The 22,736-nt window shown below is 51.4% G+C and overlaps 12 protein-coding genes across 12 annotated transcripts; 5 read left to right on the plus strand and 7 right to left on the minus strand.

The window, feature by feature from the left end:
* Positions 1-1,507: 1,507 nt before the first annotated feature.
* COCCADRAFT_108765 (uncharacterized protein) lies at positions 1,508-1,874 on the minus strand (the record flags this gene model as incomplete). Its single annotated transcript, XM_007718918.1, has 2 exons — positions 1,508-1,618; positions 1,674-1,874. 2 exons carry the CDS (start codon positions 1,872-1,874, stop codon positions 1,508-1,510), a joined length of 312 nt encoding a protein of 103 aa, XP_007717108.1.
* An 897-nt stretch (positions 1,875-2,771) lies between these two features.
* COCCADRAFT_108784 (uncharacterized protein) lies at positions 2,772-3,527 on the plus strand (the record flags this gene model as incomplete). The annotated part of the gene is made up of 1 exon (XM_007718919.1): positions 2,772-3,527. One exon carries the CDS (start codon positions 2,772-2,774, stop codon positions 3,525-3,527), a length of 756 nt encoding a protein of 251 aa, XP_007717109.1.
* A 1,923-nt stretch (positions 3,528-5,450) lies between these two features.
* Positions 5,451-5,860, plus strand: COCCADRAFT_108764 (uncharacterized protein; the record flags this gene model as incomplete). The annotated part of the gene is made up of 2 exons (XM_007718920.1): positions 5,451-5,589; positions 5,613-5,860. 2 exons carry the CDS (start codon positions 5,451-5,453, stop codon positions 5,858-5,860), a joined length of 387 nt encoding a protein of 128 aa, XP_007717110.1.
* A 479-nt stretch (positions 5,861-6,339) lies between these two features.
* On the minus strand, positions 6,340-7,720 carry COCCADRAFT_9064 (uncharacterized protein; the record flags this gene model as incomplete). Its single annotated transcript, XM_007718921.1, has 2 exons — positions 6,340-7,584; positions 7,637-7,720. The coding sequence occupies 2 exons, from the start codon at positions 7,718-7,720 to the stop codon at positions 6,340-6,342; spliced, it is 1,329 nt and encodes a 442-aa protein (XP_007717111.1).
* A 320-nt stretch (positions 7,721-8,040) lies between these two features.
* On the plus strand, positions 8,041-8,415 carry COCCADRAFT_9065 (uncharacterized protein; the record flags this gene model as incomplete). The annotated part of the gene is made up of 2 exons (XM_007718922.1): positions 8,041-8,054; positions 8,106-8,415. 2 exons carry the CDS (start codon positions 8,041-8,043, stop codon positions 8,413-8,415), a joined length of 324 nt encoding a protein of 107 aa, XP_007717112.1.
* A 154-nt stretch (positions 8,416-8,569) lies between these two features.
* Positions 8,570-10,787, minus strand: COCCADRAFT_9066 (uncharacterized protein; the record flags this gene model as incomplete). Its single annotated transcript, XM_007718923.1, has 2 exons — positions 8,570-10,328; positions 10,375-10,787. The coding sequence occupies 2 exons, from the start codon at positions 10,785-10,787 to the stop codon at positions 8,570-8,572; spliced, it is 2,172 nt and encodes a 723-aa protein (XP_007717113.1).
* A 396-nt stretch (positions 10,788-11,183) lies between these two features.
* Positions 11,184-11,390, minus strand: COCCADRAFT_108772 (uncharacterized protein; the record flags this gene model as incomplete). The annotated part of the gene is made up of 1 exon (XM_007718924.1): positions 11,184-11,390. The coding sequence occupies one exon, from the start codon at positions 11,388-11,390 to the stop codon at positions 11,184-11,186; it is 207 nt and encodes a 68-aa protein (XP_007717114.1).
* A 321-nt stretch (positions 11,391-11,711) lies between these two features.
* COCCADRAFT_108777 (uncharacterized protein) lies at positions 11,712-14,407 on the plus strand (the record flags this gene model as incomplete). The annotated part of the gene is made up of 2 exons (XM_007718925.1): positions 11,712-13,028; positions 13,079-14,407. The coding sequence occupies 2 exons, from the start codon at positions 11,712-11,714 to the stop codon at positions 14,405-14,407; spliced, it is 2,646 nt and encodes an 881-aa protein (XP_007717115.1).
* Positions 14,408-15,346: 939 nt separating this feature from the next.
* On the minus strand, positions 15,347-16,378 carry COCCADRAFT_9068 (uncharacterized protein; the record flags this gene model as incomplete). The annotated part of the gene is made up of 3 exons (XM_007718926.1): positions 15,347-15,430; positions 15,527-15,927; positions 15,991-16,378. The coding sequence occupies 3 exons, from the start codon at positions 16,376-16,378 to the stop codon at positions 15,347-15,349; spliced, it is 873 nt and encodes a 290-aa protein (XP_007717116.1).
* A 541-nt stretch (positions 16,379-16,919) lies between these two features.
* Positions 16,920-17,835, minus strand: COCCADRAFT_108789 (uncharacterized protein; the record flags this gene model as incomplete). Its single annotated transcript, XM_007718927.1, has 2 exons — positions 16,920-17,361; positions 17,432-17,835. 2 exons carry the CDS (start codon positions 17,833-17,835, stop codon positions 16,920-16,922), a joined length of 846 nt encoding a protein of 281 aa, XP_007717117.1.
* A 390-nt stretch (positions 17,836-18,225) lies between these two features.
* On the minus strand, positions 18,226-18,646 carry COCCADRAFT_9070 (uncharacterized protein; the record flags this gene model as incomplete). Its single annotated transcript, XM_007718928.1, has 2 exons — positions 18,226-18,558; positions 18,635-18,646. 2 exons carry the CDS (start codon positions 18,644-18,646, stop codon positions 18,226-18,228), a joined length of 345 nt encoding a protein of 114 aa, XP_007717118.1.
* A 1,185-nt stretch (positions 18,647-19,831) lies between these two features.
* Positions 19,832-22,343, plus strand: COCCADRAFT_108756 (uncharacterized protein; the record flags this gene model as incomplete). Its single annotated transcript, XM_007718929.1, has 2 exons — positions 19,832-20,762; positions 20,809-22,343. The coding sequence occupies 2 exons, from the start codon at positions 19,832-19,834 to the stop codon at positions 22,341-22,343; spliced, it is 2,466 nt and encodes an 821-aa protein (XP_007717119.1).
* Positions 22,344-22,736: the final 393 nt, after the last annotated feature.

Below are 22,736 nucleotides of genomic sequence, written 5' to 3' on the forward strand. Positions count from 1 at the left end.
GTATATAGACAGCTACGTAGCTTGGGAGCTTAGCTCCTCATCGAATACAACCTCTTGTATACCTCGCGATTGCTCCCCGGAGCGCAGCCCCTTACAGTCTACGTGAAATACAGACCGTTTACTCAAGAGTACTATTGTTTTACTCTACCCGTGCCTAATACCCCTAAAACGTCTCACAACTAGTATATAGTTTACTCGATGTTAATTGTATAATATACCTAGAGTTATTCCTAACTACTATCAGGATACCACCTCCCTAGGGTACAAACCGAGCCGAGCCGGCGCTAACTAACCAGACGCGCGCTTGCGCCTGTTTCACCTGGTTCTGTTGTTCTATTTGCTGCCTTCCTTCATCCTTGCATATCTTACGTCATCGTTAGTTATCCACAACATGACGTGATGATCACCCGGACATGCATAGTAGCAATTCCAGTGTAGAAATGAGGCCAGGCAATGAGGCGGTTAGGTGAGTTACATGAGCCAACTGAACCGCGCTGGGATGATGGTGGTGTTATTGTGATGACGAAAGTGATGCACAACGTTTCTCCACAAGTATGTTTCATGTTCCTGGATTGTCGTACGAGTTCTATAATTATCTCTTCCCCCTATTTACTCGCAATGCTTTTATACAGTAGATTGAACAATTATTCTACTGCTACAGTGGGGAACTCAAAAAGGAGGTAGTACTCTAATGTTTTCTCATGCACCCGAGCAGCACAATGAAGCCGGGATCATCCCATTGCTCGAAACAAGGTCTCTAAAATACAGTGCTTACTATGGGGCTTCAACGAAGAGACAATTTCATTGTAGTAACCAATAAGGGTTTTAAGAAATTAAAATTATTCGTTCGCATGGATAAGAAAAACTATTTACTCGATCATCTCATGGATCATGGATCATGTATTTCTACATTTGTCTCAGAATGGTATGTCGCGAAGATAGGGAATCATTATAATTGTACTCAGTATGTAGAAAAGGGTTATTACTTCCCTCACTATTTTTCACTAGCCATTGAGTCTCCAACTGTAGTTTAGCACAATGTAAGCTGTCGAGGGTAGACTTTGTTTGTAGTATGTCTTGAGATTTTCATGATGCATTTACTCTCCGTATCAAAAGACACCAGAGAATGGGGGTGGCTCAAAACACCAGTAATCACAATGCCTCCTAGCCACTAGTATATTGAGAAATGATTATCAGGCTTATTTATACAAACGTCACAGTTCGATATTTAGCTTCGTAATGGCTTCTCAACGAGCTATTTGGGTATAATAATGATGGTATTCGAAGCGTACATATATACAACTTATCAATGCTCAACTAGCAGTAAACCTGTCATAGATGGTTCATAGATGGTAGCAACCATCCTCGTTCGTTATGTCGGTTGACAAGGACATCATGAGCTAAATCCCTAACCGATCTTTGACTCTTCTCAAGTAATTCGACCCCCCTCTGTTATACTGATTGTGCGAAATCAATCCAATGCCTTAGTCGTCCCTGATTAACTGACTTAAGAAGCGATAGCGCCGCCGGCACCGTGCAACTTGCAGTAGTATTCCCACTCATCACCGCCCATGTGCCAGTCATAGGAGATACAGATGGACATGCCACCCTTGTCTGCCTGTATGGTGTGTTAGTTATACAACTCATTTCCTCTTTGCGTTTCTGTTCCTTACCATCTTGCAATCAGGGCAGGTGTTCCACTGCTCGCTTCCCTTATTTCGCTTGAAGTACGAGTCGCAGGCCTGTTCTGTGGCGGCTTGGTTGTAGGTTGCTGCGCCATTAATCCAGTCGGCACAGATACCGCCGTAGTGGAGGTCTGCTGAAGCAACGTTCAGGATGGCAGCGATGACTGGCAGAGTGATGGAGAACTTCATGATTGCGGATAATTGAAGAGATGATTGTCCTGTGAAGAACTGGGATGGGTAGAGAATAGAAGTATATATGAGAGAGTTATGTGTGTATGGGGTTGGTGATGCTCACGAGTAAAGGGCGAACGTATGGTAAATAAGTAGAAACGCTTGCTATGGTGGATCTCTGGTTCTATCCGCTGTTATCGCTGTGTAGACATGATTCACGACCCCCAGTTCCCCACTGACCATCTCGGTATGATTGTGACCAACACGACCACCCCTGAAAGGGCCGCGAGGCATTACAACGATAATCCTTCCGGGGTACTGCCAAGGACAGCGATCAAGGTCATCCATTAGGACAAAGTTTTTCCGAACTGGTGTCCTAGAGCAGTATTCTGAGTAGGAAACTATGACAGTTGGTAGCCCTTTCATGCACAGAGCACGGAGTGGCTGGCACGCGAGCGTACTTCATGCGCTTCGGGCCGAACGTTAAGCTCGTGTTTGCAAGAGGATCCAATCGGTAGTGTTCGGGAAAATTGTTTGCCTAGATAACTCTAGGCTGTTCCTGCAAGGCGAAACGGTAATTCACCGAGCATGCTCCGCATAGTGACCTGGTCCTTGCATCACAGTAACCCCTGTCACCAAACTCCATCACGAAATGACAGCGTTGGATACTGAGGTCTGTCTGCCTGCACGAATCAGGTTTCCTTGCAGATCAGTGCTCAGACGAGTTAACCGGATTGAATGCTGCTCCCTGTAGTTTTTCACGTCTAAGATAACCATCTCGAGCTCATGATACTATAAAGTTTTGAAGCATCCGGCCCAAATCTAGAGTTCCCATAGAGCATCAACACTCATACTTTCCATCTCTATCCTTCTTCAGCAAGCCAACACATTGGCTATTGACCATCAATCTTCACAATGCATTTCACTCAACTCCTTACCCTCGCAGCCGGCGCCACACTGGCAGCCGCCGCTCCTGCTGCAGTTCCTGATGCTCATCCTGCCCCCTTTGCTGTTGCAGCCGACGACATTGTGCTCCACGGCAACGGTCGCATCCAAGTCATGAAGCGCTCAGAGTTTGAAGAGCGATTCCCCATCAAGGATTTTCCAGTTGGAACGCCAAACCAGTTCGAACCCAACCTCATCACCTACACTGGCGAAGAGCTTGCGAATATGACCAGGCCTCCTTTGTCGAAACGTGACGTCTCCATCGTTCTTCCTGGAAAGACGACCACGTTCACTGGCTGGGATGTCCAAGTCAGCCAGATCGTAAAGGGTGGAATTGGCACAAAGATCACTGTAGCGGCTGGCTACAGTATTAGTAACAGCATTGCAGTTGCTGCGGGCATTGATGTCACCCTTATCGAAGATTTCCTCAAGACATCAATGACTATCACCCAAACATGGCAGACTACCAACAGTCTAACAGCAACCTTCTTCACCGATGTGCCAGAGGGCAAGTACGGTGCCTGGGTCTACCGACCTCTCACCAAGCGCATCACCGGTGGCGTGTGGAGTGGCAAGATGGGAGACACAGGATCTGTGAAGACATGGCAGGCGGACTCGTTCACGACCAAGATGTACCAGGACATGGCCTGGGTCGATGGTTACTTTGCGGCATGCTTCCAGGACACCTTCCCTATGCCCAGGTGCCAGGGAGGAGGTACCCTCTAAATGTCGAGTCTATGCCGATACATAGCTTGCGACACTCACAACGGAGGACTATCTGGATCAATGACTTTTGTTCTACGAAATACGGTATGGGTCTATGAATGTATATAGTTTGTGGCATCAAGGGAAGCCATTTTTAGGATCAATGGAGTTTACTATCACAACACCTTACTTTACTTGAACCTTGGTGACCACTCTTTGGATATCATATGCGATTTTCTTAGAAAGACTTTACTGTGTCACTGAGCCATTGAGGTGCCAGTCCTACATTTACCTACTTGGATTTAACTTTTGTACTTATTCGTGTATTGCCATAGGAAAATAGTTTGCACACCTCTAATCAACGTTGATTACTCCAGGGTTTCAAGAGCGAGATAGGGATTCAGCATTTATCTAGGATAGTATCCCCCTTGGAAGAATAACAACTATACTCAAAATCTCATATGATAGAGAGAGGAATTATGATAAACACAACGGAGCATCTATAGCCAAGGATGGCCAACTATAACTCGACTGTTATTATCAAGGGTTTCACATTATCACGATGAATTATGAGGTCTTCTAGTACTTGGTCGTATTCGAGAAATTGTACACATGGCGTGAAGAGTGCGATGAATCATCAAACTCTCAGCAAACAACAACCTCGGAGTTCTATCTCCCCAATGTCAATGCCATAATCTGTCAGCAGCAGCCTGTTCGAGACTCGGTATAACGGCCAATCTTCCCTACCAAGTCCCCAACCTTCAGATCATACTACCTGCACGCCCCTCCTTCAATTTCATGTACACATCACCCAACGTACGATACCTACACAGGCGCTGCTCGGATACTAGCGGTCGAGATAGGATGGCGCTCAGGCTACCATGACCTGGGGGGGGGGAGGCCGAGCACGGCGATGACAGTAAGGCCTACCCCGTCTGAGCACTCGTATTTCCCCAGCTGCAGTGTCATGCTTGGCCAACCGAGTTATCTACACGGAATATGTCACTCCGGCCACGTAGTTAAGCAGCAAGTAGTAAGTTCACGGTGTTGCCGGGCAGTCGGCCAAGATGCCTAGGAAACAAAAAAAAACGGCCATGTTTTCGTGTGCACCTTGCTGTGGAGAACCATGTCCCCTCAGTGCCTAGCGGGATTATTACGTACGTGATATAGGTGTAGGGAGTGGACGGATGGACATGGTTGCGGTGGCTGAACCCCGGGTACCTGTGTTGTTAAAAAAAAAGCGGACCCGAGGCGTTGGGTTGCCGCAGACACGCATTAGGTCAATCAATCGTGGCGGCGCTTCTTTTTTGATTGCGCAAACGGTCAACAAAGCACGTTGCAGCTAAAATGAGCGGTGATTGGATGAGCATGGGCCAGCGGTGAACGGGAGATAACGATAAGGGTAGAGAACGCAAGGCGGAGTGTTATGCGGAGAACAGACTTCCGCCATGGTGTGTTAGAGAAAGCGCGGGACCAGTTCCCCCCCTTGTCCCCCCTCCCCTTTCGCAAAATCATGGCGGTGGGCAGTCAGCAGGTTCTCAACCCGACCCAAACGGGCCGATGGGATAGCGTAGGCAGGTTGTGCTATGGATAGCTGTCACCAGTTTCAGGTACGACCATCAGGAAGGGGATCCTGGCACCACAGGTCGGCATGTTCGAGAGCCGCTGCAGAAGCCCTACGTGAATAGTGGGCAAGTACACACACACACACACACACACACACACACACACACACACACACTCATTAAACTCGGGTGTTGCCATGCGTTCTAGTGTGCCCGTTGGAAGGTTTGCGGGAATCCCCACCCCCACCCACCGCATTTCATGTACATGCAACTGCGGCAAATTGCGATCACCACAGCTATTTTGCACTTGTTGCGCGTACACCAGGTGCCAAAACGGGTAAAAGTCCAGAAAAGGCAAGAACAAGATCATACCACCGAGATGCAGCGGGAAATCGGAGCAACAGACAGCGTGAGTGGTTTAAACTTCAACGACATGACTAAGTCGTTGCTTGACTTTGACATTTGCACCGTCGTCATTTTTCCTTGTGCTTACTTTCTGTGGGAAGTCCCGCTACTAAGTGGTACTTAGTGTCCTAGGCAGTAATTCTGCCTATAGAACTGGACTTATTATCCGGACCTGCGTTAGCCCTTACGGCCTTAAGGTTGATAAACTGGGCGCGACAACAGTGCGCCCGCCTGACTAGCCCAAGTACGCAACTAGCGTATTTTTCGTCGAAAGTAGGCGTCGGTGTGAATAAGAGCCTCCTCGTATTCAAATTAGCGGGTTTGGAATTTCTTGTATGTCGTCATGTGTCCGTTTCCTTGCTAGGCCTAAATCGTTCATGCTAATAGACGCCCGATAAGAAAAAGGAAGACGACAGAATTATTCACTCAATGCTAGTGATGCTGTGTAGGATGCGAAGGATTTGGAAAAGACTGGGGGTTGGTCTGACATACAGTAGTGTACCCCTTCCTAGGCAAATGGGCAGCACACGACTGCCCGACCCTTGCCTTTTTTCAAAAACACGACGTGCCATGTCTAGCTCATGGCGGCTCTTCAGTTGATTGACAGTTTCTGCCTTATCAGTTGCCATCACATACTGTATCATGATTAGGGTTGCGCGTAACTCGCCGAGTATTACCAGAGTTCTTCTTGTTTTTTTTACCATCTGCATCGTATCATTCAATGTAACGCAGCACCCGAATTTGCGTATTTCTTTCCATATTTCTTTCCATATTTGAATTCCCAATGACTATTCAGTGCTAGTGATGTATTCGCACCCCGAAGCAAGCCGTGTCTTATCGGCCCCTTTCTCTACACTACCCACTCATACGTACAAAGTGTCAATCCAAGGTTTGAGCGCACCGAGCCCGATGATAACAGCCTCCTCTGTCCGGATGGTCCTGCTGCCCTGTCGTGGCACCAAGTTTACCCACGCGTCGAACAGCTGGTGTGCTGTAGATTTGTCTAGCCCTTTACTAGTCAATTCCGGGTCACTGGCGACTGCTGGTTCTATGCCCGCTTGACCGCCGAATACGATGAGTAGGTGGTTGAAGGATTCTGGAGCCCCAGAGACTGTGGAGCTGGACATGCCACCCGGGGAAACTCCACCAGTTGAGAGAAACGAATACACCGACTGTCCGCGCTCGGAGGTACCAATGGACATGTCATAGCCACCAGGGTATTCGCACTCGGAGAAGACTGCGCCGAGCGAGGCAGCGCGTCGAACATTGTAGCCCCAATAGTATCCGCCTTCCTCACGTGGTAGACTGGCAGCACACGCTGTGGCTTCTAGACTGTCACAGTCTTGTTGTGAGAGATTGGGCCAGCCCTTCGGCGCTTCTTGATTAGCAAACCTTACAGTGGTGCGCATTCCTTGCTCCACGGGCGCCTCTTTGGGTATGGGTACGCGAATTGGATAAGGTAGACCGCACTTGACGTATGCGTAGTCTTCTCGTGCTACCTTCTTTGACTTGCTGCCGCCTGGGGGCGGTGCAGAGCCTACAAAGACACCCTCACGGTACTGACACCACTCGTGGCTTCTTAAATGATGGGGCATGTCCATGCTGGGGAGATTACCCACCCACTTGAGGTTTTGATGTTCCTTGAAGATGCTCAATCGCGGATCCTCGCGGTCATACCTCAGATGTGGAGGGCATTCTGCAAAAGCCAACAAATGGTACAGGAACTGGTCAGGATTCTGCCATGCTTCATCTTGTTCGGAGATGGAATCTAGAACCTGCTGTTTCGTGCGACCTTTGCGAATATACTTTTGATCGATGACGTTGTGGTCAATGTTACTTGGGTCGTCGTCATAAACCACGATTTCGTCGACACAGTATATGGCTGCTGCGCGTGCAATGCGCCCAACCTGAATGGTTTTGTGATCGGGCTTCTTTGCATTCAGAGTCCAGCTTCCAGGAAGAGCAATTGTCACCGTCCAGTTGCGGCCTTTAGTAGGATTGAAGACGGCAGTCGGTCTTGACGTGTCGATATCTTCAACACTCTGTTCTTGGACATCACCCTTTCTTTTCTTCATAGGGCTGCCCTTATCACCGGGCGTCTTTCGCTTCTGCCATTACGTCAGTCTCAACTTAAGAAGACCGAAGCAACCTTTACAATACCTTTCCATTTTCTTTCTCCTTAGATTTTGCATTTTTCGAGCGCGACTTGCTATCGACCACAATCATATCGTGGTCGTTGCTCATACTGGCGCTACTTGATGGATTGCTGTTTCTGCTACTTACTTCTCTAGAAGTTTGACTAGTGATAGTTTTTGAGGTAATGCTCGTTCTGCTGGGCGTGTAATGGTATATGCAAGTCAAAAGTTGGAGAATGAAAACAGAAGAAGCTGTCCGGTCCTGCATTAGCGCGATCCGCGCCGATCCACCCGCCACACCCATGTTCAACCTTGAGGCACCCTGCCGCTCTAGGCAACGAACGTCGCCTTTACCTTACCACTGTTTCTCTCTCTCTCTATTACACCAACACAGATATACACTACGTCTCTCTCTCACCTCTAGCGAATATGGAAAGCCCAAAGTACGCTTGTAACCTCTGATAGCGCCACCGCTCTACTAACCAACCGTCTAGGTCCTTCTTGTCGCGCACAACCAACACGCTCATCGTCTTCTTCGCCCTGTACTTTACCACCCTCTTCTCCTTCGACACCTGGGCTGCTGCACGAGGATCGCCATTTCGCGCGCCGGGTAGCACCTCGTATAATCGGCCTGCGCCCGTGGCCCCATCGCGACAAAGCTACCAGGGCGGCATGCATGGCCGAGGGAATGCGGGGCCTGGAAGTGGCAGCGGTGGTGGCAGCCGAAGGGTGGCACAGGTGAAGGATTCAAGACCGCCCATCAAAATGGGAGGTTCAGCTGCTTGCGGTGCTTGCTTGATTTAATGGTGAACATGTATGATTACGTGAACAGAAGTAGAGTATGAGCATTCATCATGTCGTAGGTGATATTGGTTTGAGTTGTACCAAGATTGGCAGTAAACTTTCATTGCTCCCTTTCGCGCCATGCTACTCAGTGATGCTGACGAAATAAACTATCTCATGCGCCCCTCCTTACATTTGTGCTCATAAGTGTAATCTTCTTGCCCTTCTTCTTCTTACCACCACCCCCCTTCTTGGGCGCTTCTTCGCCCTCAGCCAACGACATGGCCTGGGCCTGGGCAATCATCTCCTCCTCCCCAAGCAAATCCTTCTCCCAGCCTTGCAGCCACCCATCGTCACCATCAGCGTGGTCGTGTGGGGCCAGCACGGGAGATGTCCCCGCAACGACTGCAGTGCCCCACACGGTTCGAGGAGCCGATGGACTGGTAGAAGGAGAGGCCAATGAAGCGAAGCCATCACCACGTCGTGCTGGCCAGGGCGGTGATGTCGAAGTATGGTCACCGTCTACAGTGGGCTGTGCGTCTGTTGCACTTCCAGATGCTAAAGGCTGAAAGTCGTCCGCAGAAAATCTCTCCGTGATGCTTGGCCGTCTTCTGCGTGCTGACGTGAACTCGGCATACTCGGCCTTCTCTGCGCGTTGCCGCGCCTTCTCCTCCTTTGTCTCCTTCTCGGTATGCTTCTTACGTCGCCTCTCGATTTCCGGTCGGAATCGTTCCAGAATCTCAGGGGCAACAGTATCCGTCCAGTCGCACTCGAGGAACCCAACCTCGCAGCCATATGGCAAATGTGCTAGATATTTTGTACGTTTCCGTAGTTCATCGTCTACAACATGACCAGTGGAGACGTGCTCCACTCGTGGCAGAATTGTTGACGGGAAAGAAGCAAAATTACCAAAGGCAGCCTTTAAAATGCGAATATCTAATGGCGACAGATAATAATGAAGTAGCGCTTGATAGAAGAAATACTCAGAGGGAGTTTTGTGGTGCTCATGGTGTTGTCGGTTGCGCAGCTCAGCGAGAGTCAAAGACATGCTATGGCTGGTAGCAGACGAATGTGACGAAACAGACATGGCCCGATCTTTGGTACTCGAAGATTCGGGCGCGGGCTGCGGTGGCGTGTAATCCTGGCCAGACTTGGAAGCGTTCTGGATATGATACATGTCTGGTGCGGCTCCCTCGTCATCAAAGACGATTGGAGCTCTTTTTGTCTTAGGTTCTGTAGGCTTGACAGGCTCGTCAGGAGGGTTTCCAATGCCCTTGAATTTCTCCTTGAGCTCTCGAATGTTTCGTATTGCCTTCTTTGTCCACTCCATGCTGTCTTCGGCAAACATGACCTCGTCCTCTTTGCCCTGCCGCTCGAGTTTGACAATCTCCTGATCCAGCTGTTTGAGCATGTAGTCCTCTCCACCTCGCATGACACGAGCGTAGTCTGTTACCTCTGCCGCATGGTACCAGGGTATATCTTGGTCCTTGGGCAGAGCATCGGCGCCGTCGCGGGGCATAGCCAATGTACTTCCGGCTGATCTCACCACCAAGCGCAGGACAACGTCGCCCCCCTCTCGTGGAGCCTCGCTTTCTTGGCCAGTGTACCAGCGAACAGGTCGTGTTTCCGAGGCATAGATGGTGTCGAAGCATAGTGGGCATTTTTTAGATCGCGCCCTCTTCTCTGGTGCTTTCCCGTCGTCTTCAGAGTGCATGTAGCGGATGAGACAGGGGAGACAGAAGATGTGACCGCACCTGGCCATCCTCGGGGCTACTGGCATCCCGAGGCAGATGGGACAAGACGCTTCTTGGGAGATTTCAGATGCCAATATTTGCAGGACATTATTCCAGTCCAGGTGGATATCGGCATCAACGCTCTGAGCGCGATAGTCGCCGCGCGGATCGACGATGAAGCGGTAGTTGGCGTGCACATATCTTGGGCGGGTTAGCTGAGGCAGATGGGGATAAGAAGAGCACTTACCGGGCTTTGTCGACGGCATGGTAGCCAGATCCGAGGCCCCATGTGGGATTGCGCCGATAGTTCCTTCCGTAGCCGTGCGACTGGTTGTGGTTGGACGGGCGTGGGGGAAGGCTAAAGTTCATGAGGTGGGTAATGGACGTCTGGCCCTTCCTGTTGCTGAAGGGGCGCATGGCGAGTGATTCAGCAATGGCATCCTCATCCGTCTGGCGGAAGCGCTTGGAGCCCTTGTGCTGCTTCTTCTGCTGCTGGCTGTTGCGAGGCGTGGGCGAGGATCGCGCCGAGGTTCCGCTGCCCCGCGGCTGCGCAAAGAAGCTACTGGTGCTGATGGAGGGGGCCTGGTTCTGGGCGGGAGAGACAGGGCCAGTGGATGCAGAGGCCTTGGACGAGGACGGGGCGGGAGGGTTGCTAGACATGACTCCCAGCTAAGGGCTCACGATAGCGCGACGGCACCAGCACCAGCGACGACGACCAAGACGACGACGATGACGTTGATGAAGGACCGGGGAAAAAATGAAGGACCGAAGATGGGAGGGAACGAGAGAATAGTGGGGATAGCGGGTGGTGGACGTATATTTCTGGATGGGTTGCGAAAAGTCGGGGTCCCCAAGAGGGTGCGTGGTCGGGGACAAGAGGCAGAAGGTGGAGTGGCGGATGGCGACAACCTGGGTTGATGACGCCGGGGGCCGTCACGTTATCAGCCGGCCACTTACCTTTGCATCGTGGAGCTGCAGCAGCAGACGGGCAGCCATTGACTGTTTCGTCCCGTGGCACTCTGCGTCTGTCTCAACATTTAGGGTGCACGTATCCTGTCACATTCGATTGAAAACTGCCGTCATCTGGTGCCATTGGCCTTGTTGGCCTGTGTGCTTCTCCTCTCGACCATCCCTCTCTCTCTGCCCAGGGTCTCCGGCCTCCGCACAGACTGCAACGCCCTTCTGCAGAGCGACTCTTTGACTCGGTTCGAGCTTCTTCCATTGCCGCCAGGCCCAACACCACGCCGCCGCCGCTCTCTCCATCCATCCCAGCCTCTCTCCCTCTTTGTCGCGGGCAGCCTCTGCTGCGCTCATGTCGTCCTGATACGATGACCCCGCGATCGTCGACGAACCCATCCGCACCGCACCCTTCGCCTACGCCAGTCGCGCGACGCCGCTCCGCATCCGAATAAATATCCTCCACCACCCTGCGCGCCTTGCCCGCACCCGCTCCCGCTTCCCCATCGCCTTCGCCCCCGCCAACATCTCCCGCCCCGTTGCCTCACAAGTTGGCCGCTTGCTCCCTAGCCGGCGCCGACTGTCGAGGCAACACCGCGCCCAGCCCTCATGATGCCCGGTCCTTATATGCCTGGGAGGAGGCAGGCCGAGCAGCAGTACTACCACCACCACATCCCCCCACAGACACACTCGCCCGTCCACCATAACCCCTATGCCGCGCCCTACCACCACCTTCAGCAGTATGGCCCGCCTCATGGCTATCCCCAGCACATGCAGCCTATGCAGCAATGGTACCCCTACCAGCAACCCCCGCCGCCGCCTCAATATGCCATGCCTCCGCGCCAGTTCCAGCCTCAGCCGCATGCCTCGCCCGTTGTAGTCTCGTCACATCTGCACATGGTCCCGCCAGTCAACCGTGCCATGGGCCAGACGCCTCCCATTGTCCATTCGCGCACCCCGCCTGTCCCCCGCATTCCTACCCCCCAGCAGGCTCCCTCGACTCCCTCGGTGCAGCCCCACGTATATATGCCGTCTTCTTCGACACCCCAGCCAACTCCCACTGTCGACAGCCCGCCGCCCGCTGTTGAGTCAAAGCCCACGCCACCAGCCCCGTCCACCCCACAATCCATCACGTTTAAGCCCTTCTATCCGCCTCTGCCCTGGCTCTCTGTGCCAGAATCAGACTTTCCAGTGCGCGCATCGCGCGGAAAGAGACGGCGAAGGGCCCCGGTATCCACAGAGGAGCAATCTTTGGCTTTGCCCTCACGCGACCAGGCTAGCGAGGAGGATGCCTCGAACGAAATTGAGGAAGACACAGAAGGTGACAGGACTCCCACGGAAGAACCAGAGGAATCTCAGGCATCCACAATTGCGGGTCCATCTGATGCTGAAGTCGACACCCCCTCCACCTCACACCCACCTTCAGAAGTCGATCTAGCTCAGTCTGCAACCCCATCTACTGCTACGCCATCAGGTTCACAACAGGCTGCCCCTGTCACGGCTGCTGCCAAAAAGCATGCCCGCAACCCTACCATACCTGCCGTACCCCGTGTCCCGATCAAGCCCGCAAAGGCGTCCAGTGCAGCTTCTACCACGCAGCAGTCCATCAAGTCGCCAGCTGCGGCTCAACCAGAGTTGTCGCAAATCGACGATGCTGCAACAACGACGACTGAGGAAGCCGCGCCTAATGCTGAAGAAAAGCCCAAGCCAGCTGCGCCAAAATCGTGGGCAGAGTTGTTGAGGGCAAAGAATGCTACCAAAGCAGCCCAGCCTGTTGCACCACCAGCCGCCACCCCTGCGCCAGTTACCAATGGACCTGTTGTGCAAAAAAGCAACACTCTCGCAGATGTCTTGGCATCCTTCTCAGTCGATTCGGAAAAGAAGGTCTCTTTCATTGAACCGCGTGGTCTCGTCAACTCGGGCAATCTTTGTTACATGAACTCGGTATGTCTTGATTGCTTGCCATTTTATGAACTGCCCTAACCTGAGAGTAGATTCTTCAAGTCCTTCTTTTCTGCGTCCCGTTCTACGATTTCCTCGACCAAGTCGCCAAACGTGCTGTGCATAGTTTCAAGTCTGAGACCCCTCTCATAGATGCTATGATTATGTTCCTGCGAGACTTCAAGCTCATTGACTCTGCGGCTACTGTTGAACAACTACGTCTACGACTGAAAAGCAACGACATTGAGCAGTACGGCGATCCTTTGGCTCCGGAATATGTATACGACGTCATCAAGCGCCTGCCCCGCTTCGATAACATGAAGAGAGGCCAGCAGGAAGACGCGGAAGAGTTCTTGGGTTTCCTACTTGCTGGATTGCATGACGAGTGTGTCCAAATAATTAAGAGCGGAAAGCAGATTCAGCCTGCAGGCACAGTCACATCAGAAAACAGTGAACAAACAGGCTCCGTGGATGGTGGCTGGGAGGAGGTCGGCCACAAGCAAAAGACAGCCGTCACTCAAAATTCTGGGGCTATTGACATTGAGAGCCCCATCACCAAGATATTCGGTGGCAAACTTCGCTCTGAGTACAAGAGGCCGGGCGAGAAAGCTTCAGTCACGCTTGAGCCCTACCAGCCGCTCCAACTCGACATTGGCGAACCAAACATTAACAACATTTCTGATGCTCTCAAAAACCTTACACGTCTAGAAACACTAGACGGCGCCGCTCGCGGTGCCAAAGCATCGACGAAACAAGTACACATCGAGTCGCTACCGCCAGTGTTGATCCTTCACCTGAAGCGTTTCCACTACGATGAAAAAGGGCCCCAGAAGATTTGGAAGAAGATTGGCTACCCGCTCGAGCTGGAATTACCCAAGGAGGTGTTCCCGCCACACAAGCGAGGAAGCTACCAGATCCAAGGCGGCTTCCCTCGGTACAGACTTACCGGTGTTGTCTACCACCATGGTAAGAATGCTAGCGGCGGCCATTACACTGTCGATCTTCGACGCCAAGAAGGAAAGGAGTGGATTCGCATGGATGACACCATCATCCGTCGCATCCGCGCCGAGGAAGTGGCCGAGGGTGGCGCAGAAGAAGACCCCAAGGTCTTAGCTGCTGCCCTCGAGCAGCACAAGTCCGACGCTGGGAAGAGCAAGAACTTCTTTGCCCAGATCGACATGGACGAGGAGGAGCCTGACAAAGGCGGATGGAACCAGGTGAATGGATCTGAGAAGCAGAAGGATGGCAACAAGAAGTGGAGTGGTATTGTTAACGGCGCAGCAACACCTAGTTCCGCAGGCAAGAGGACACCGCTGCTTAAAGAAAACGTGCGCGACAACAAGGTGGCGTATATCTTGTTCTACCAGCGCATCGAAACCTGAGACCAAGGAGGAACTTTGTTATGCGCGCGGGGAGGAAAAATAGTTCAACACGATATGATTTCAAGAAAGCCATCTTGTAATGACATTGAGAGAAAAAAATTAAAAATTAATAGAGGACGCAAGAAGATGAAGACGAAGATGAAGAATGACGAGGAAGTAGGGGGAGGAAAAGGAGGAAAAGGAAAAGGAAAAGGGAGTGGAAGGAAGCCAGGCGTGGATGATCATGACTCGGGTTATGAAAAGCCACGACTACCAGCATTGCCTTGGTGCGATGTACAAAAGAGAAGGGAGGGGAAAAAGTATTTCGTGTCGGTTGATACCCGTGTGGGTGTTGGGATAGCACGAATGATGACGATAAAACTTCATGCTTGCTTGTTGTGGTGCGTGTGTGTGTGTGCATATTTTATGCATGTTGAATGTGATGATGTTTGTGTGATTTGATCCACTGTTACATGTTACTCGAACCATTCTAATGTTGATCGATTGTAGTATGTATGTCAAGAATTCTTAAAAAGGTAAAGAATACCAGAATCCGTTGAGTATAGTAATTTCCCAAATGGATTTCCAAGTCTTCTCGCCGTACTACTAGTACTAGTCAATTTGGCCACTTTGGCTCAAATACTTGCCAGTTACTCTCTATTTATCTCTCTCTCTCTTCGTACCTTTTTCTCCCATTCATCCGTGGCGTAATGAGTTTCCCGGGTCACCAAGAAAACCAAGGTGAATAGCGTTTCCTTGCGAAAGCTTTTGAGTCCATTGCCGCTTGTGTTACCCAAAATGTCCATTCATCGACTTTGTTTTATTTATTTTTTCTTTTTTTTCTTCACACAAGTACTGCCCTCTCTGCATATGATATATGTATTCAGTTGTAGGAGACTGCAAGAGAAGTGCCAAGTTCAAGACTTTGATGACGAAATTCTATCTTGTTCGTGTCTTTCTTTATCTGGACAATGTAAGGCTTGGAGAAGACGGTCGATATGGACAACGGTTAGGGATGGATAACACTGCTTTTGCGCCCAATATCTGTCGTTTTTGTACGTTAGCAATGTATCACCGGATTTAAAAAAAAAGACTGCATGTTTGTTGTTGCTTGATGTGGGTGGAGAAAAATAACAGTACCTCTTGCATCAATGATGAGAATGGAGCTAATTCTGATACCTCTTGTAGTATCTCCTCAGCCTGCTTCTCTGGCGAAAACCTGGATGGAATTCGGAGCCTTGGGCTGTGTGTTAACTCTCTATTGGTATATGGGACGGCTGGCTCATCTGGATCTGGTGTTATGGTCATGCCATCAAGATCGATTACCGGCGTTGTGGATTGATTGATCACGGTCGAGTCATTGGCGGAAGGTGATGGCTGAAAGAAGTCTGGCTGGTCAGGGGATTCCGGCTGGTCAAACGACTTGTGCTCATCTTCAGAGCTTGTGCGGTCGATAGAAGTTGACTGGTTTACATCAGGGAGTGGTGACGGTTGCGGGTCACGATCAATAGAAGTAGTAGGTGGCTCAGGCAGATTGGGGCCTACCACGTCGTATGAGCGGTCGTATCGAACTATTCAAAGGTGAGGGATAGAGACATGCATACCGACTGCTTTTGCCGTTGGCGAATGGTTTGCGTGTTCGGTGACAGGGCCAAGTTTGGCTGGTAGGATGTCTTGCGAAACCGCATTGAAGCCAACAACGCTCTTCACGCTCTCAATGATGTGCTTGAGCCGCTCATTCTCTGCTCGCAAGGTATCAATTTCGGACAATAGAGTAGCTGTTTTGTCATTACGATCCTTGTTCTGTAATATCTCTATTGTGCGCTCAAGCTTAGCAATGTGTATCTTGGTCTTCTCTCGAAGGGACCTTTGAGCCTGGCGGTCAACGGCGCGTTTTCTCTCTCGACGTTCCTGTTCAGATGCGGGCCTCTTTCGCTTCTGTGTAATACATATCTGGGTTGGAACAGCGTCTTTTGGCTCAGGGTCTACCATGACAGTGGTATTGTAGTATGGAGATAATATAACGTAGTAGTCTCAATCACGTCACGTAGCGGCGATAAGGGTCCAAAAGTATGGAGCAAATGCACAAGTGGTTGAATTGTTAGCAGTCAGCCTCCGGTGCAGCCGACCCTAGTTTGGTCGGCCGAGGCACTCAAATGCTCCTGGTAACTCCCCAAAGTGCTCTATTAGCCCTATTCGTCAGTTTGGATGCGGGGATGATTGTCGCCCTGCTTTTAGCAAGTGGATCTTCCAGCTATTTTGAGCATAGTGCAGTTGTCGTGCAGGGCTTGCCGGTCATATGTACATATATGTGTATTGCTGACACGGAGATGGGCGCAGCACGTTAATGAACGGTACTCATAGACGACCGAGAATCTGATGTACTATTCCATTGTCTCCTGGATGAATTGGTAAAGTAGTCTCCATAGAAGAAGATCACAGCATCTGTGCCATTTAAGTAAGCCGTGAAAGCCTTTTGTCCTTTTTTTTTTACTTAATTTATAGAACTACACAATTTTGTATGAACAGATTACTACAGCTTGGAAGGTTGCCAATTTGGTTTCCGCTTTTCGGCAAAAGCCCGTAGTCCTTCAAGAGCATTCTCGCCAGAGTTGAGTCCATGGTTGTATTGTTCAAGTACCAGTTGAGTGGCTCGCTCCACGCTCCCAGTTTCCCAGGCCTCTCTCAAAGCTGCTCTGGTGACAATGGCCGAGTCTGGTGAGATTGCAGCAATCTCACTTGCTAGCTTGAGTGCCTCTTGTACAACCGTTTCTTTGGAGGGGGATATGCGGTTGACGAGGTTGAGCTCTTTGGCCCTTTGCGCGGTAATGGGTTTTCCTGTGAGTGCCATTTCGGATGCGATAGGCAGGCCGACATTACGGACGAGTCGTGGAGGGCCTCCTGCACCAGCGAAAATGCCACGGAGAGCTTCTGGGAGACCAAATGTGGCATGTGGTGCTGCTACCACCAAGTCGCTGCACAGTAATTAATGTCTGATTGTGTGTGGAATACATGTCGGTGCCAAAAAAAAGATGTGGAACGTACCAGCCCAATACAATCTCGAAGCCGCCTCCGAGCGCGAATCCATTGACGGCTGCAATGACGGGCTTCTTGCCCATGCGCCGACTTAGCCCACCGAAGCCACTAAGAGGGTGTCTCAGGAGGCCTGGGGTGGCTTTGAGCTGTCCGCTCCGGATCTTTCCTAGCTGTATCAGGTCCTGTCCCGCACAGAAGCTCTTTGTGCCGGCCCCAGTAACGATGGCGACGCGCAGATTAGGCTCGTGGTCGAACCAGTCAAAGACCTCGCCCATTTCGAGATGTCCCTCGAATGGGATGCTATTCATCTGCTTTTCTCTATTGATGGTGACGAGGAGGACATGGTCGGCAGGATAGGATAGAAGGACGTGCGAGGTGGAAGGCGGCGTGGTTTGGGGCTTGACCGACGACATGTTGGCGGTGTTGGTCGAAAGGCTAGTGGACGACTTGAGGTGAGGTGAAGAGGCGAGACAGGTGGTGGGCCTGTGCAATGCTAGGCGGAGGTTACATGGGGGGTGGAGTATTGCCGGGAGTAAAGTATGGTAGGATGAGGGTGAGTTTGTAAGGGCGCGCGTTGAACCGAGGCATGTTTCCCCGCACAGCTAGCCGGCGAGTGTATCAGTGCCATGGCCGTCAGCGGCGCGGGTGGTGACGAACCATACATATATGTGGTCTACATTCTCATGACAATTTGGATTCAAGCAGGCTATTCGCAATAGTAGAAATAGTAGTAGTAGTACAAGGTGGTTTTCCTAGTTGCTCAAAACGACACGTGACCAGCAGCAAGCGCGTTTTATTGTCCTCTAGCCTCGTTGCGGACGCGGGCCCGGGTGGTGCGGGTGGCCCAGCAGCGGGTTCACCGACAGAGCAGAACACACGCCCCATGCAAACACTGCGATGACAAGAAGCAGACCAACCAGATAGGGCACTGTCCGACGAGCGGGTATCAAACGGCCATGGCCCTTGATGAAGGGTGGATAGATGTAGTAGCGTCGGCCAGGAGCAAAGGGATGTTGCATGGTGCTGGCCGGACTGACCTCGATGGCCGAGTCGCGAGAAGAGGCGGCGACATCGATGGAGCCATAGAGGGCGTGTCGGATGGACGAAGTGGGTACTTGTGCGGTGAAGGGGCTAGTCTGGGGAGTGGGTGTTAGCCAGCTTCATGGGGGGAGGGAGAGTGGACCATGTCCAGGACGCGAATAGAGTACAAACCTCTTCTGCCATGGTATCGCATCGTCCGCAGCTGCGTGTCTGCAGATGGGAGCAGAGGTGAGCTCCGACAAATTGGCCCAAAGAGGCCAAAACAAAGCCAAGCACGCCTACGCCTGCTGACGGACGGACCGTGTGTGGGAGATGGCGCGTGTCTGCAGCTCAGCCTCGTCGCCGCCGCCGCCGCCGCCGCTGCTGCTGCTGCTGCTGCTGCGTGGTGTATCCCTGGAGTATGGCCGAGACGGAGCTACGAAGAGTATGCGGTAGCAGGATGGGCGGCAGTATTCTTTTCCCTAGACGTACTATTAGGTATTTATTTAATACTCCGAGTGCGTTGGCTGCTCGATTCACGCCATGCATAGCGCCACCTACCCAAGCCAGGATAAAGCAGATTACCGAGCGGTGTTTAGTGTTGCGATGCTCCCCACAGAGGGTCCTTTTCCACCCCCGGTGCCCCCCCAGTGTCCCCAGTGCCCCCAGTGCCCCCTCCCATGCGTCTGAACTGATTGGGTAAAGGATGCTGGCACCGTTTAGCCTGCACAGAGTCGGGCAGCGTGCAGGTTTAGTCGTGTAATGTAGTGTAGTATATTGTAGTGTACAAAGGTACTCGTGCCCACTCATGGATGGATTTCGGGGATTGCAATGCCGGGCCTGCGTCCCACAGCGCCTCTCGCCCTCTAGCCATGACGGTAATAAAATAAGTAAGCCATGTGTCGTGGTGGCCCGGTAGGTTGAGTAGCGCGTGGTGGGGCACTGCACTGCTGCAACTCGTGCGGCCGACGCAGCAAATGTGCAAAAACGAAGAACAAGACATACTACTTACTACATATATTTGCATCATCAACCCTCCAACCACGCCGCACCCCTTCACTCAACTCCCGCCCCCCGCTCCTCTTCCTTCCTTTTCCTGTCGGACATCTCTCTCGCCTCACCCCCATGCCTGTGTAACCAAACGGGCTCGAGCTGGGCTACACAGCGCCTCTTGCCCATTTACTTGTGCCTGCCCGCTCGCCCTCGACCTGCTCACCTGTTTCATCTCCCTCTACCCTCCCATCCCAGCCCCCAGCCCCTTTGGGCTCCTTGGGCTACCACTGAGAATCACTACCATCTTGCCCAAGCAGAAGAAAAAAAAACCCCGAAGCGCCCCGTCCACCTGCTCTCGTTTGGTGCCGCATTCAACCCTTGACTTTTACCGCGACCATGGCTGCTGCTACTACTACTACCAAAGCCCAAAATAGCGCCCAGCCACATCTGCCCAGCATTAGCATCGCTCCACCCCCCATGGAACCTCCACTCCCTCCCCTCAACTCACAAGACCCAGAAAACTACTTGAAGCGATGCTCGGGCTATTGCAAAAAGACAAACTTGCGCTGCAGCGCCAGCATCGGCAAAAAGGCTCAAAAGGACACGCGTCCTACATACCTTCCCACATGCGCTCTCCACCGCGATCAACAAAGCCTTGCCGGGTGGTGTCAGTTCACCAGCTCGGATGGCCGTAGGTGTGCAAGGCTGTTCCGATGGAACCCCCCGCACTTTGAACTTTGCAACGATCATCAAGGCCATCCTAGCACACCCTGTTATTTCCTAAAACAGTTACCGCTCGAGCTTCGCCATGAAGTATACCGATATCTCATACCCACCGAGCCCATCGATTCTTCCACTGCGGCTGTCCACGACCGCTCCAGCCAGGAACCTGACCAACGAGCAAGTCGCTTACCCGTCCTGAGTTACCCGAGCCCCATGCGCGCAACACGCGTGCTCAGGTCAAAGTTTCCAATGAGACTCTTGGACCTTCTCAGCGTCTCACGCCAAGTCCACGACGAAGTAAAAGACCGCCTGTTCAGCACAGTCACTTTCAAAATCGACATCCGCAAAGACGGCACATTCATGTGTGGACGCCGCCTGCTCGAGCCCAAACGAGCAGACGGCTCTTCGCATTTCTTGTTCGATGAGGCCGACCATGCAAAGAGGAAATTCCTCAAATGTTTTGACTGGGCTTCCGCCAAAAACTACGCCGTTGACATATTACTCGAGAATTGCCCTATCGCAAACCCACAACATGTACCCAGCACAGCCAACATGACTATGAGATCTCGCTGGGATGAAGAGGTGGAGATTTACGACATCAGAGGTCAGTCCATCGTTCCATGCTGCAGTGCCGCTTCTTACATCTCCAGATTACATCTCTGTAGTTGTCTCTGGTATCCTGGCAAAGGCAAAGAATCTCTACAAGCTCCAGGTCCGACTTTGCCTAGCCGACTTTGGTTGGCATGAAGAGCAAACCCTCTCCAATTCAAAGCTACTTTTCAGCCCGTTTGAACGACTACGAAATGTACGCCAACCTACTCTTGGTGGCGTCTTCACTGGGAGGCCCAACAGCAATTCCATGTATCCCATCGAGCGCACAACTGGCCGGTATCCCATTGCACCTGGAACCGGATGTGTACAATCAGCACTACCCGCCTACTATGAACTGTGCTCCGTGCCATCTTTACCCACCGACAACCCAGTATTGTTACCCGGCATACCAGGATTTGACGCCTATGCCGCTGAATGGAGGCGCCAGATCTCTTCCAAGGGCATTGCCAATGTTTTACAAGAGCCACTCATCCGCAAAATGTTTACCGAGTTTCGCAACTTCTATACTGAATTCGCTAACCATGTACCTGATATAACTTTGAAAAGCGGAAGGCACACATTCCTGCACCGAGCTAGGGTAGCACGTGAGCAAGAAGATGTCATAGCGTTCAGAGCCATCAGGGCAGAACTCCTGGATTATTGGACCAAACACTTGGATGACCAAGAGCGGAAAAAACGTACCATGGAAACACGCATTGCCAAATTCCTTGAAAGCGACACGTATCCATCACATGTCTGGGAAGAGCCAATTCCCGCACACTCACCAGACCCGTTGCCCACTCAAATCCTAAGATCTCCTGTCGCCTTGGACACTGAGATCATAGCCAGAGATGGCATACCCATGACGGGTAATATGATACGACGTAGCTGCCCCCCACCACCCTACCGGCAGATGAACCAGCAGCCAGGACAGCATAATCCTTTTGTCAATTCAAGGCTAATAAACCAGACGACGGAACAATATGCTTCGATGAAACGGCGACAGCTTCAACAAAGGTTCCTACAACAGCAAGCTCTGCAACAGCAGCTGATCAGGCACCAAATGCAGCTGGCACAATTGGAACAAGAAGAGCAGTACTCGCCTGTTGACGTCATGAACCAGCAACGAGACTATTTGCTCAAGAGGAAAGCTGCAAATGAGATGAATGAGATATATCGACAGGCAAACTTTGGAAGTCAACAAGATGATGATGAAACAAGTTTGCCGAGAAGAAATTCAGATTCTTCGCATTCGTCGGAGGACGCCATACCTCATACTACGCCCTCATACAACAAATCAAACGCCACTAAGGGTTCCGGCGTTTACATTGAATTTCCTCAAACAAGTCAGCAGACAAATAATATCGAGTCATTTTCATCAATAGTTAGAGACAGAGAGCCCGGTCCATCTACCAAAAGATGCCGCACTGATTCTGGGTACGATAGTCAGCATAGATCCTTGCCCACTGAAGACAACATAGAAGGGGTAGAGCGCCAGGGTCAAGCCAGGGCAACATGGAGTGTCTCAAATTTTGGGTATGATGCTGATGCCATGCAACAATCATTCACTGGCAAAGGAAAGGAGAGATTATGAAGTGTACTGAGACGGACGCACCTACCTGGACTGTGTTAGAAAAGAAGAACAATCTTGCTGCGCAACTGGCGAATTGTGTATTTTGGTTAAAAGGACATGATCGATAGCCAAAAAAGGAGACTAGATCACCAAGCCTTTGGTCTTAGCCACTACCGGCGTGCAATGTGATGATGAAATCAGAGAAACAAATGTCACACGCCAGTCGATGACGTAAGGCAACAGCGAATAAATCTAAATGGGTGAAAAGACCAAAAGGTGACAGCTCGCTTTGGTGTGTTCTCCGCTTTCTCCGCTCAACCTCGAAACTGTACTTTACCTTACTAACTCCGCGTCCCTCGGACCCATGGCCCATCCATTCATCAAACAGTCATGTCCGTTCAGCGACGCCAGAAG

This window comes from Bipolaris zeicola, assembly GCF_000523435.1.
Source record: "Bipolaris zeicola 26-R-13 unplaced genomic scaffold scaffold_265, whole genome shotgun sequence".
NCBI lineage: Eukaryota > Fungi > Ascomycota > Dothideomycetes > Pleosporales > Pleosporaceae > Bipolaris > Bipolaris zeicola.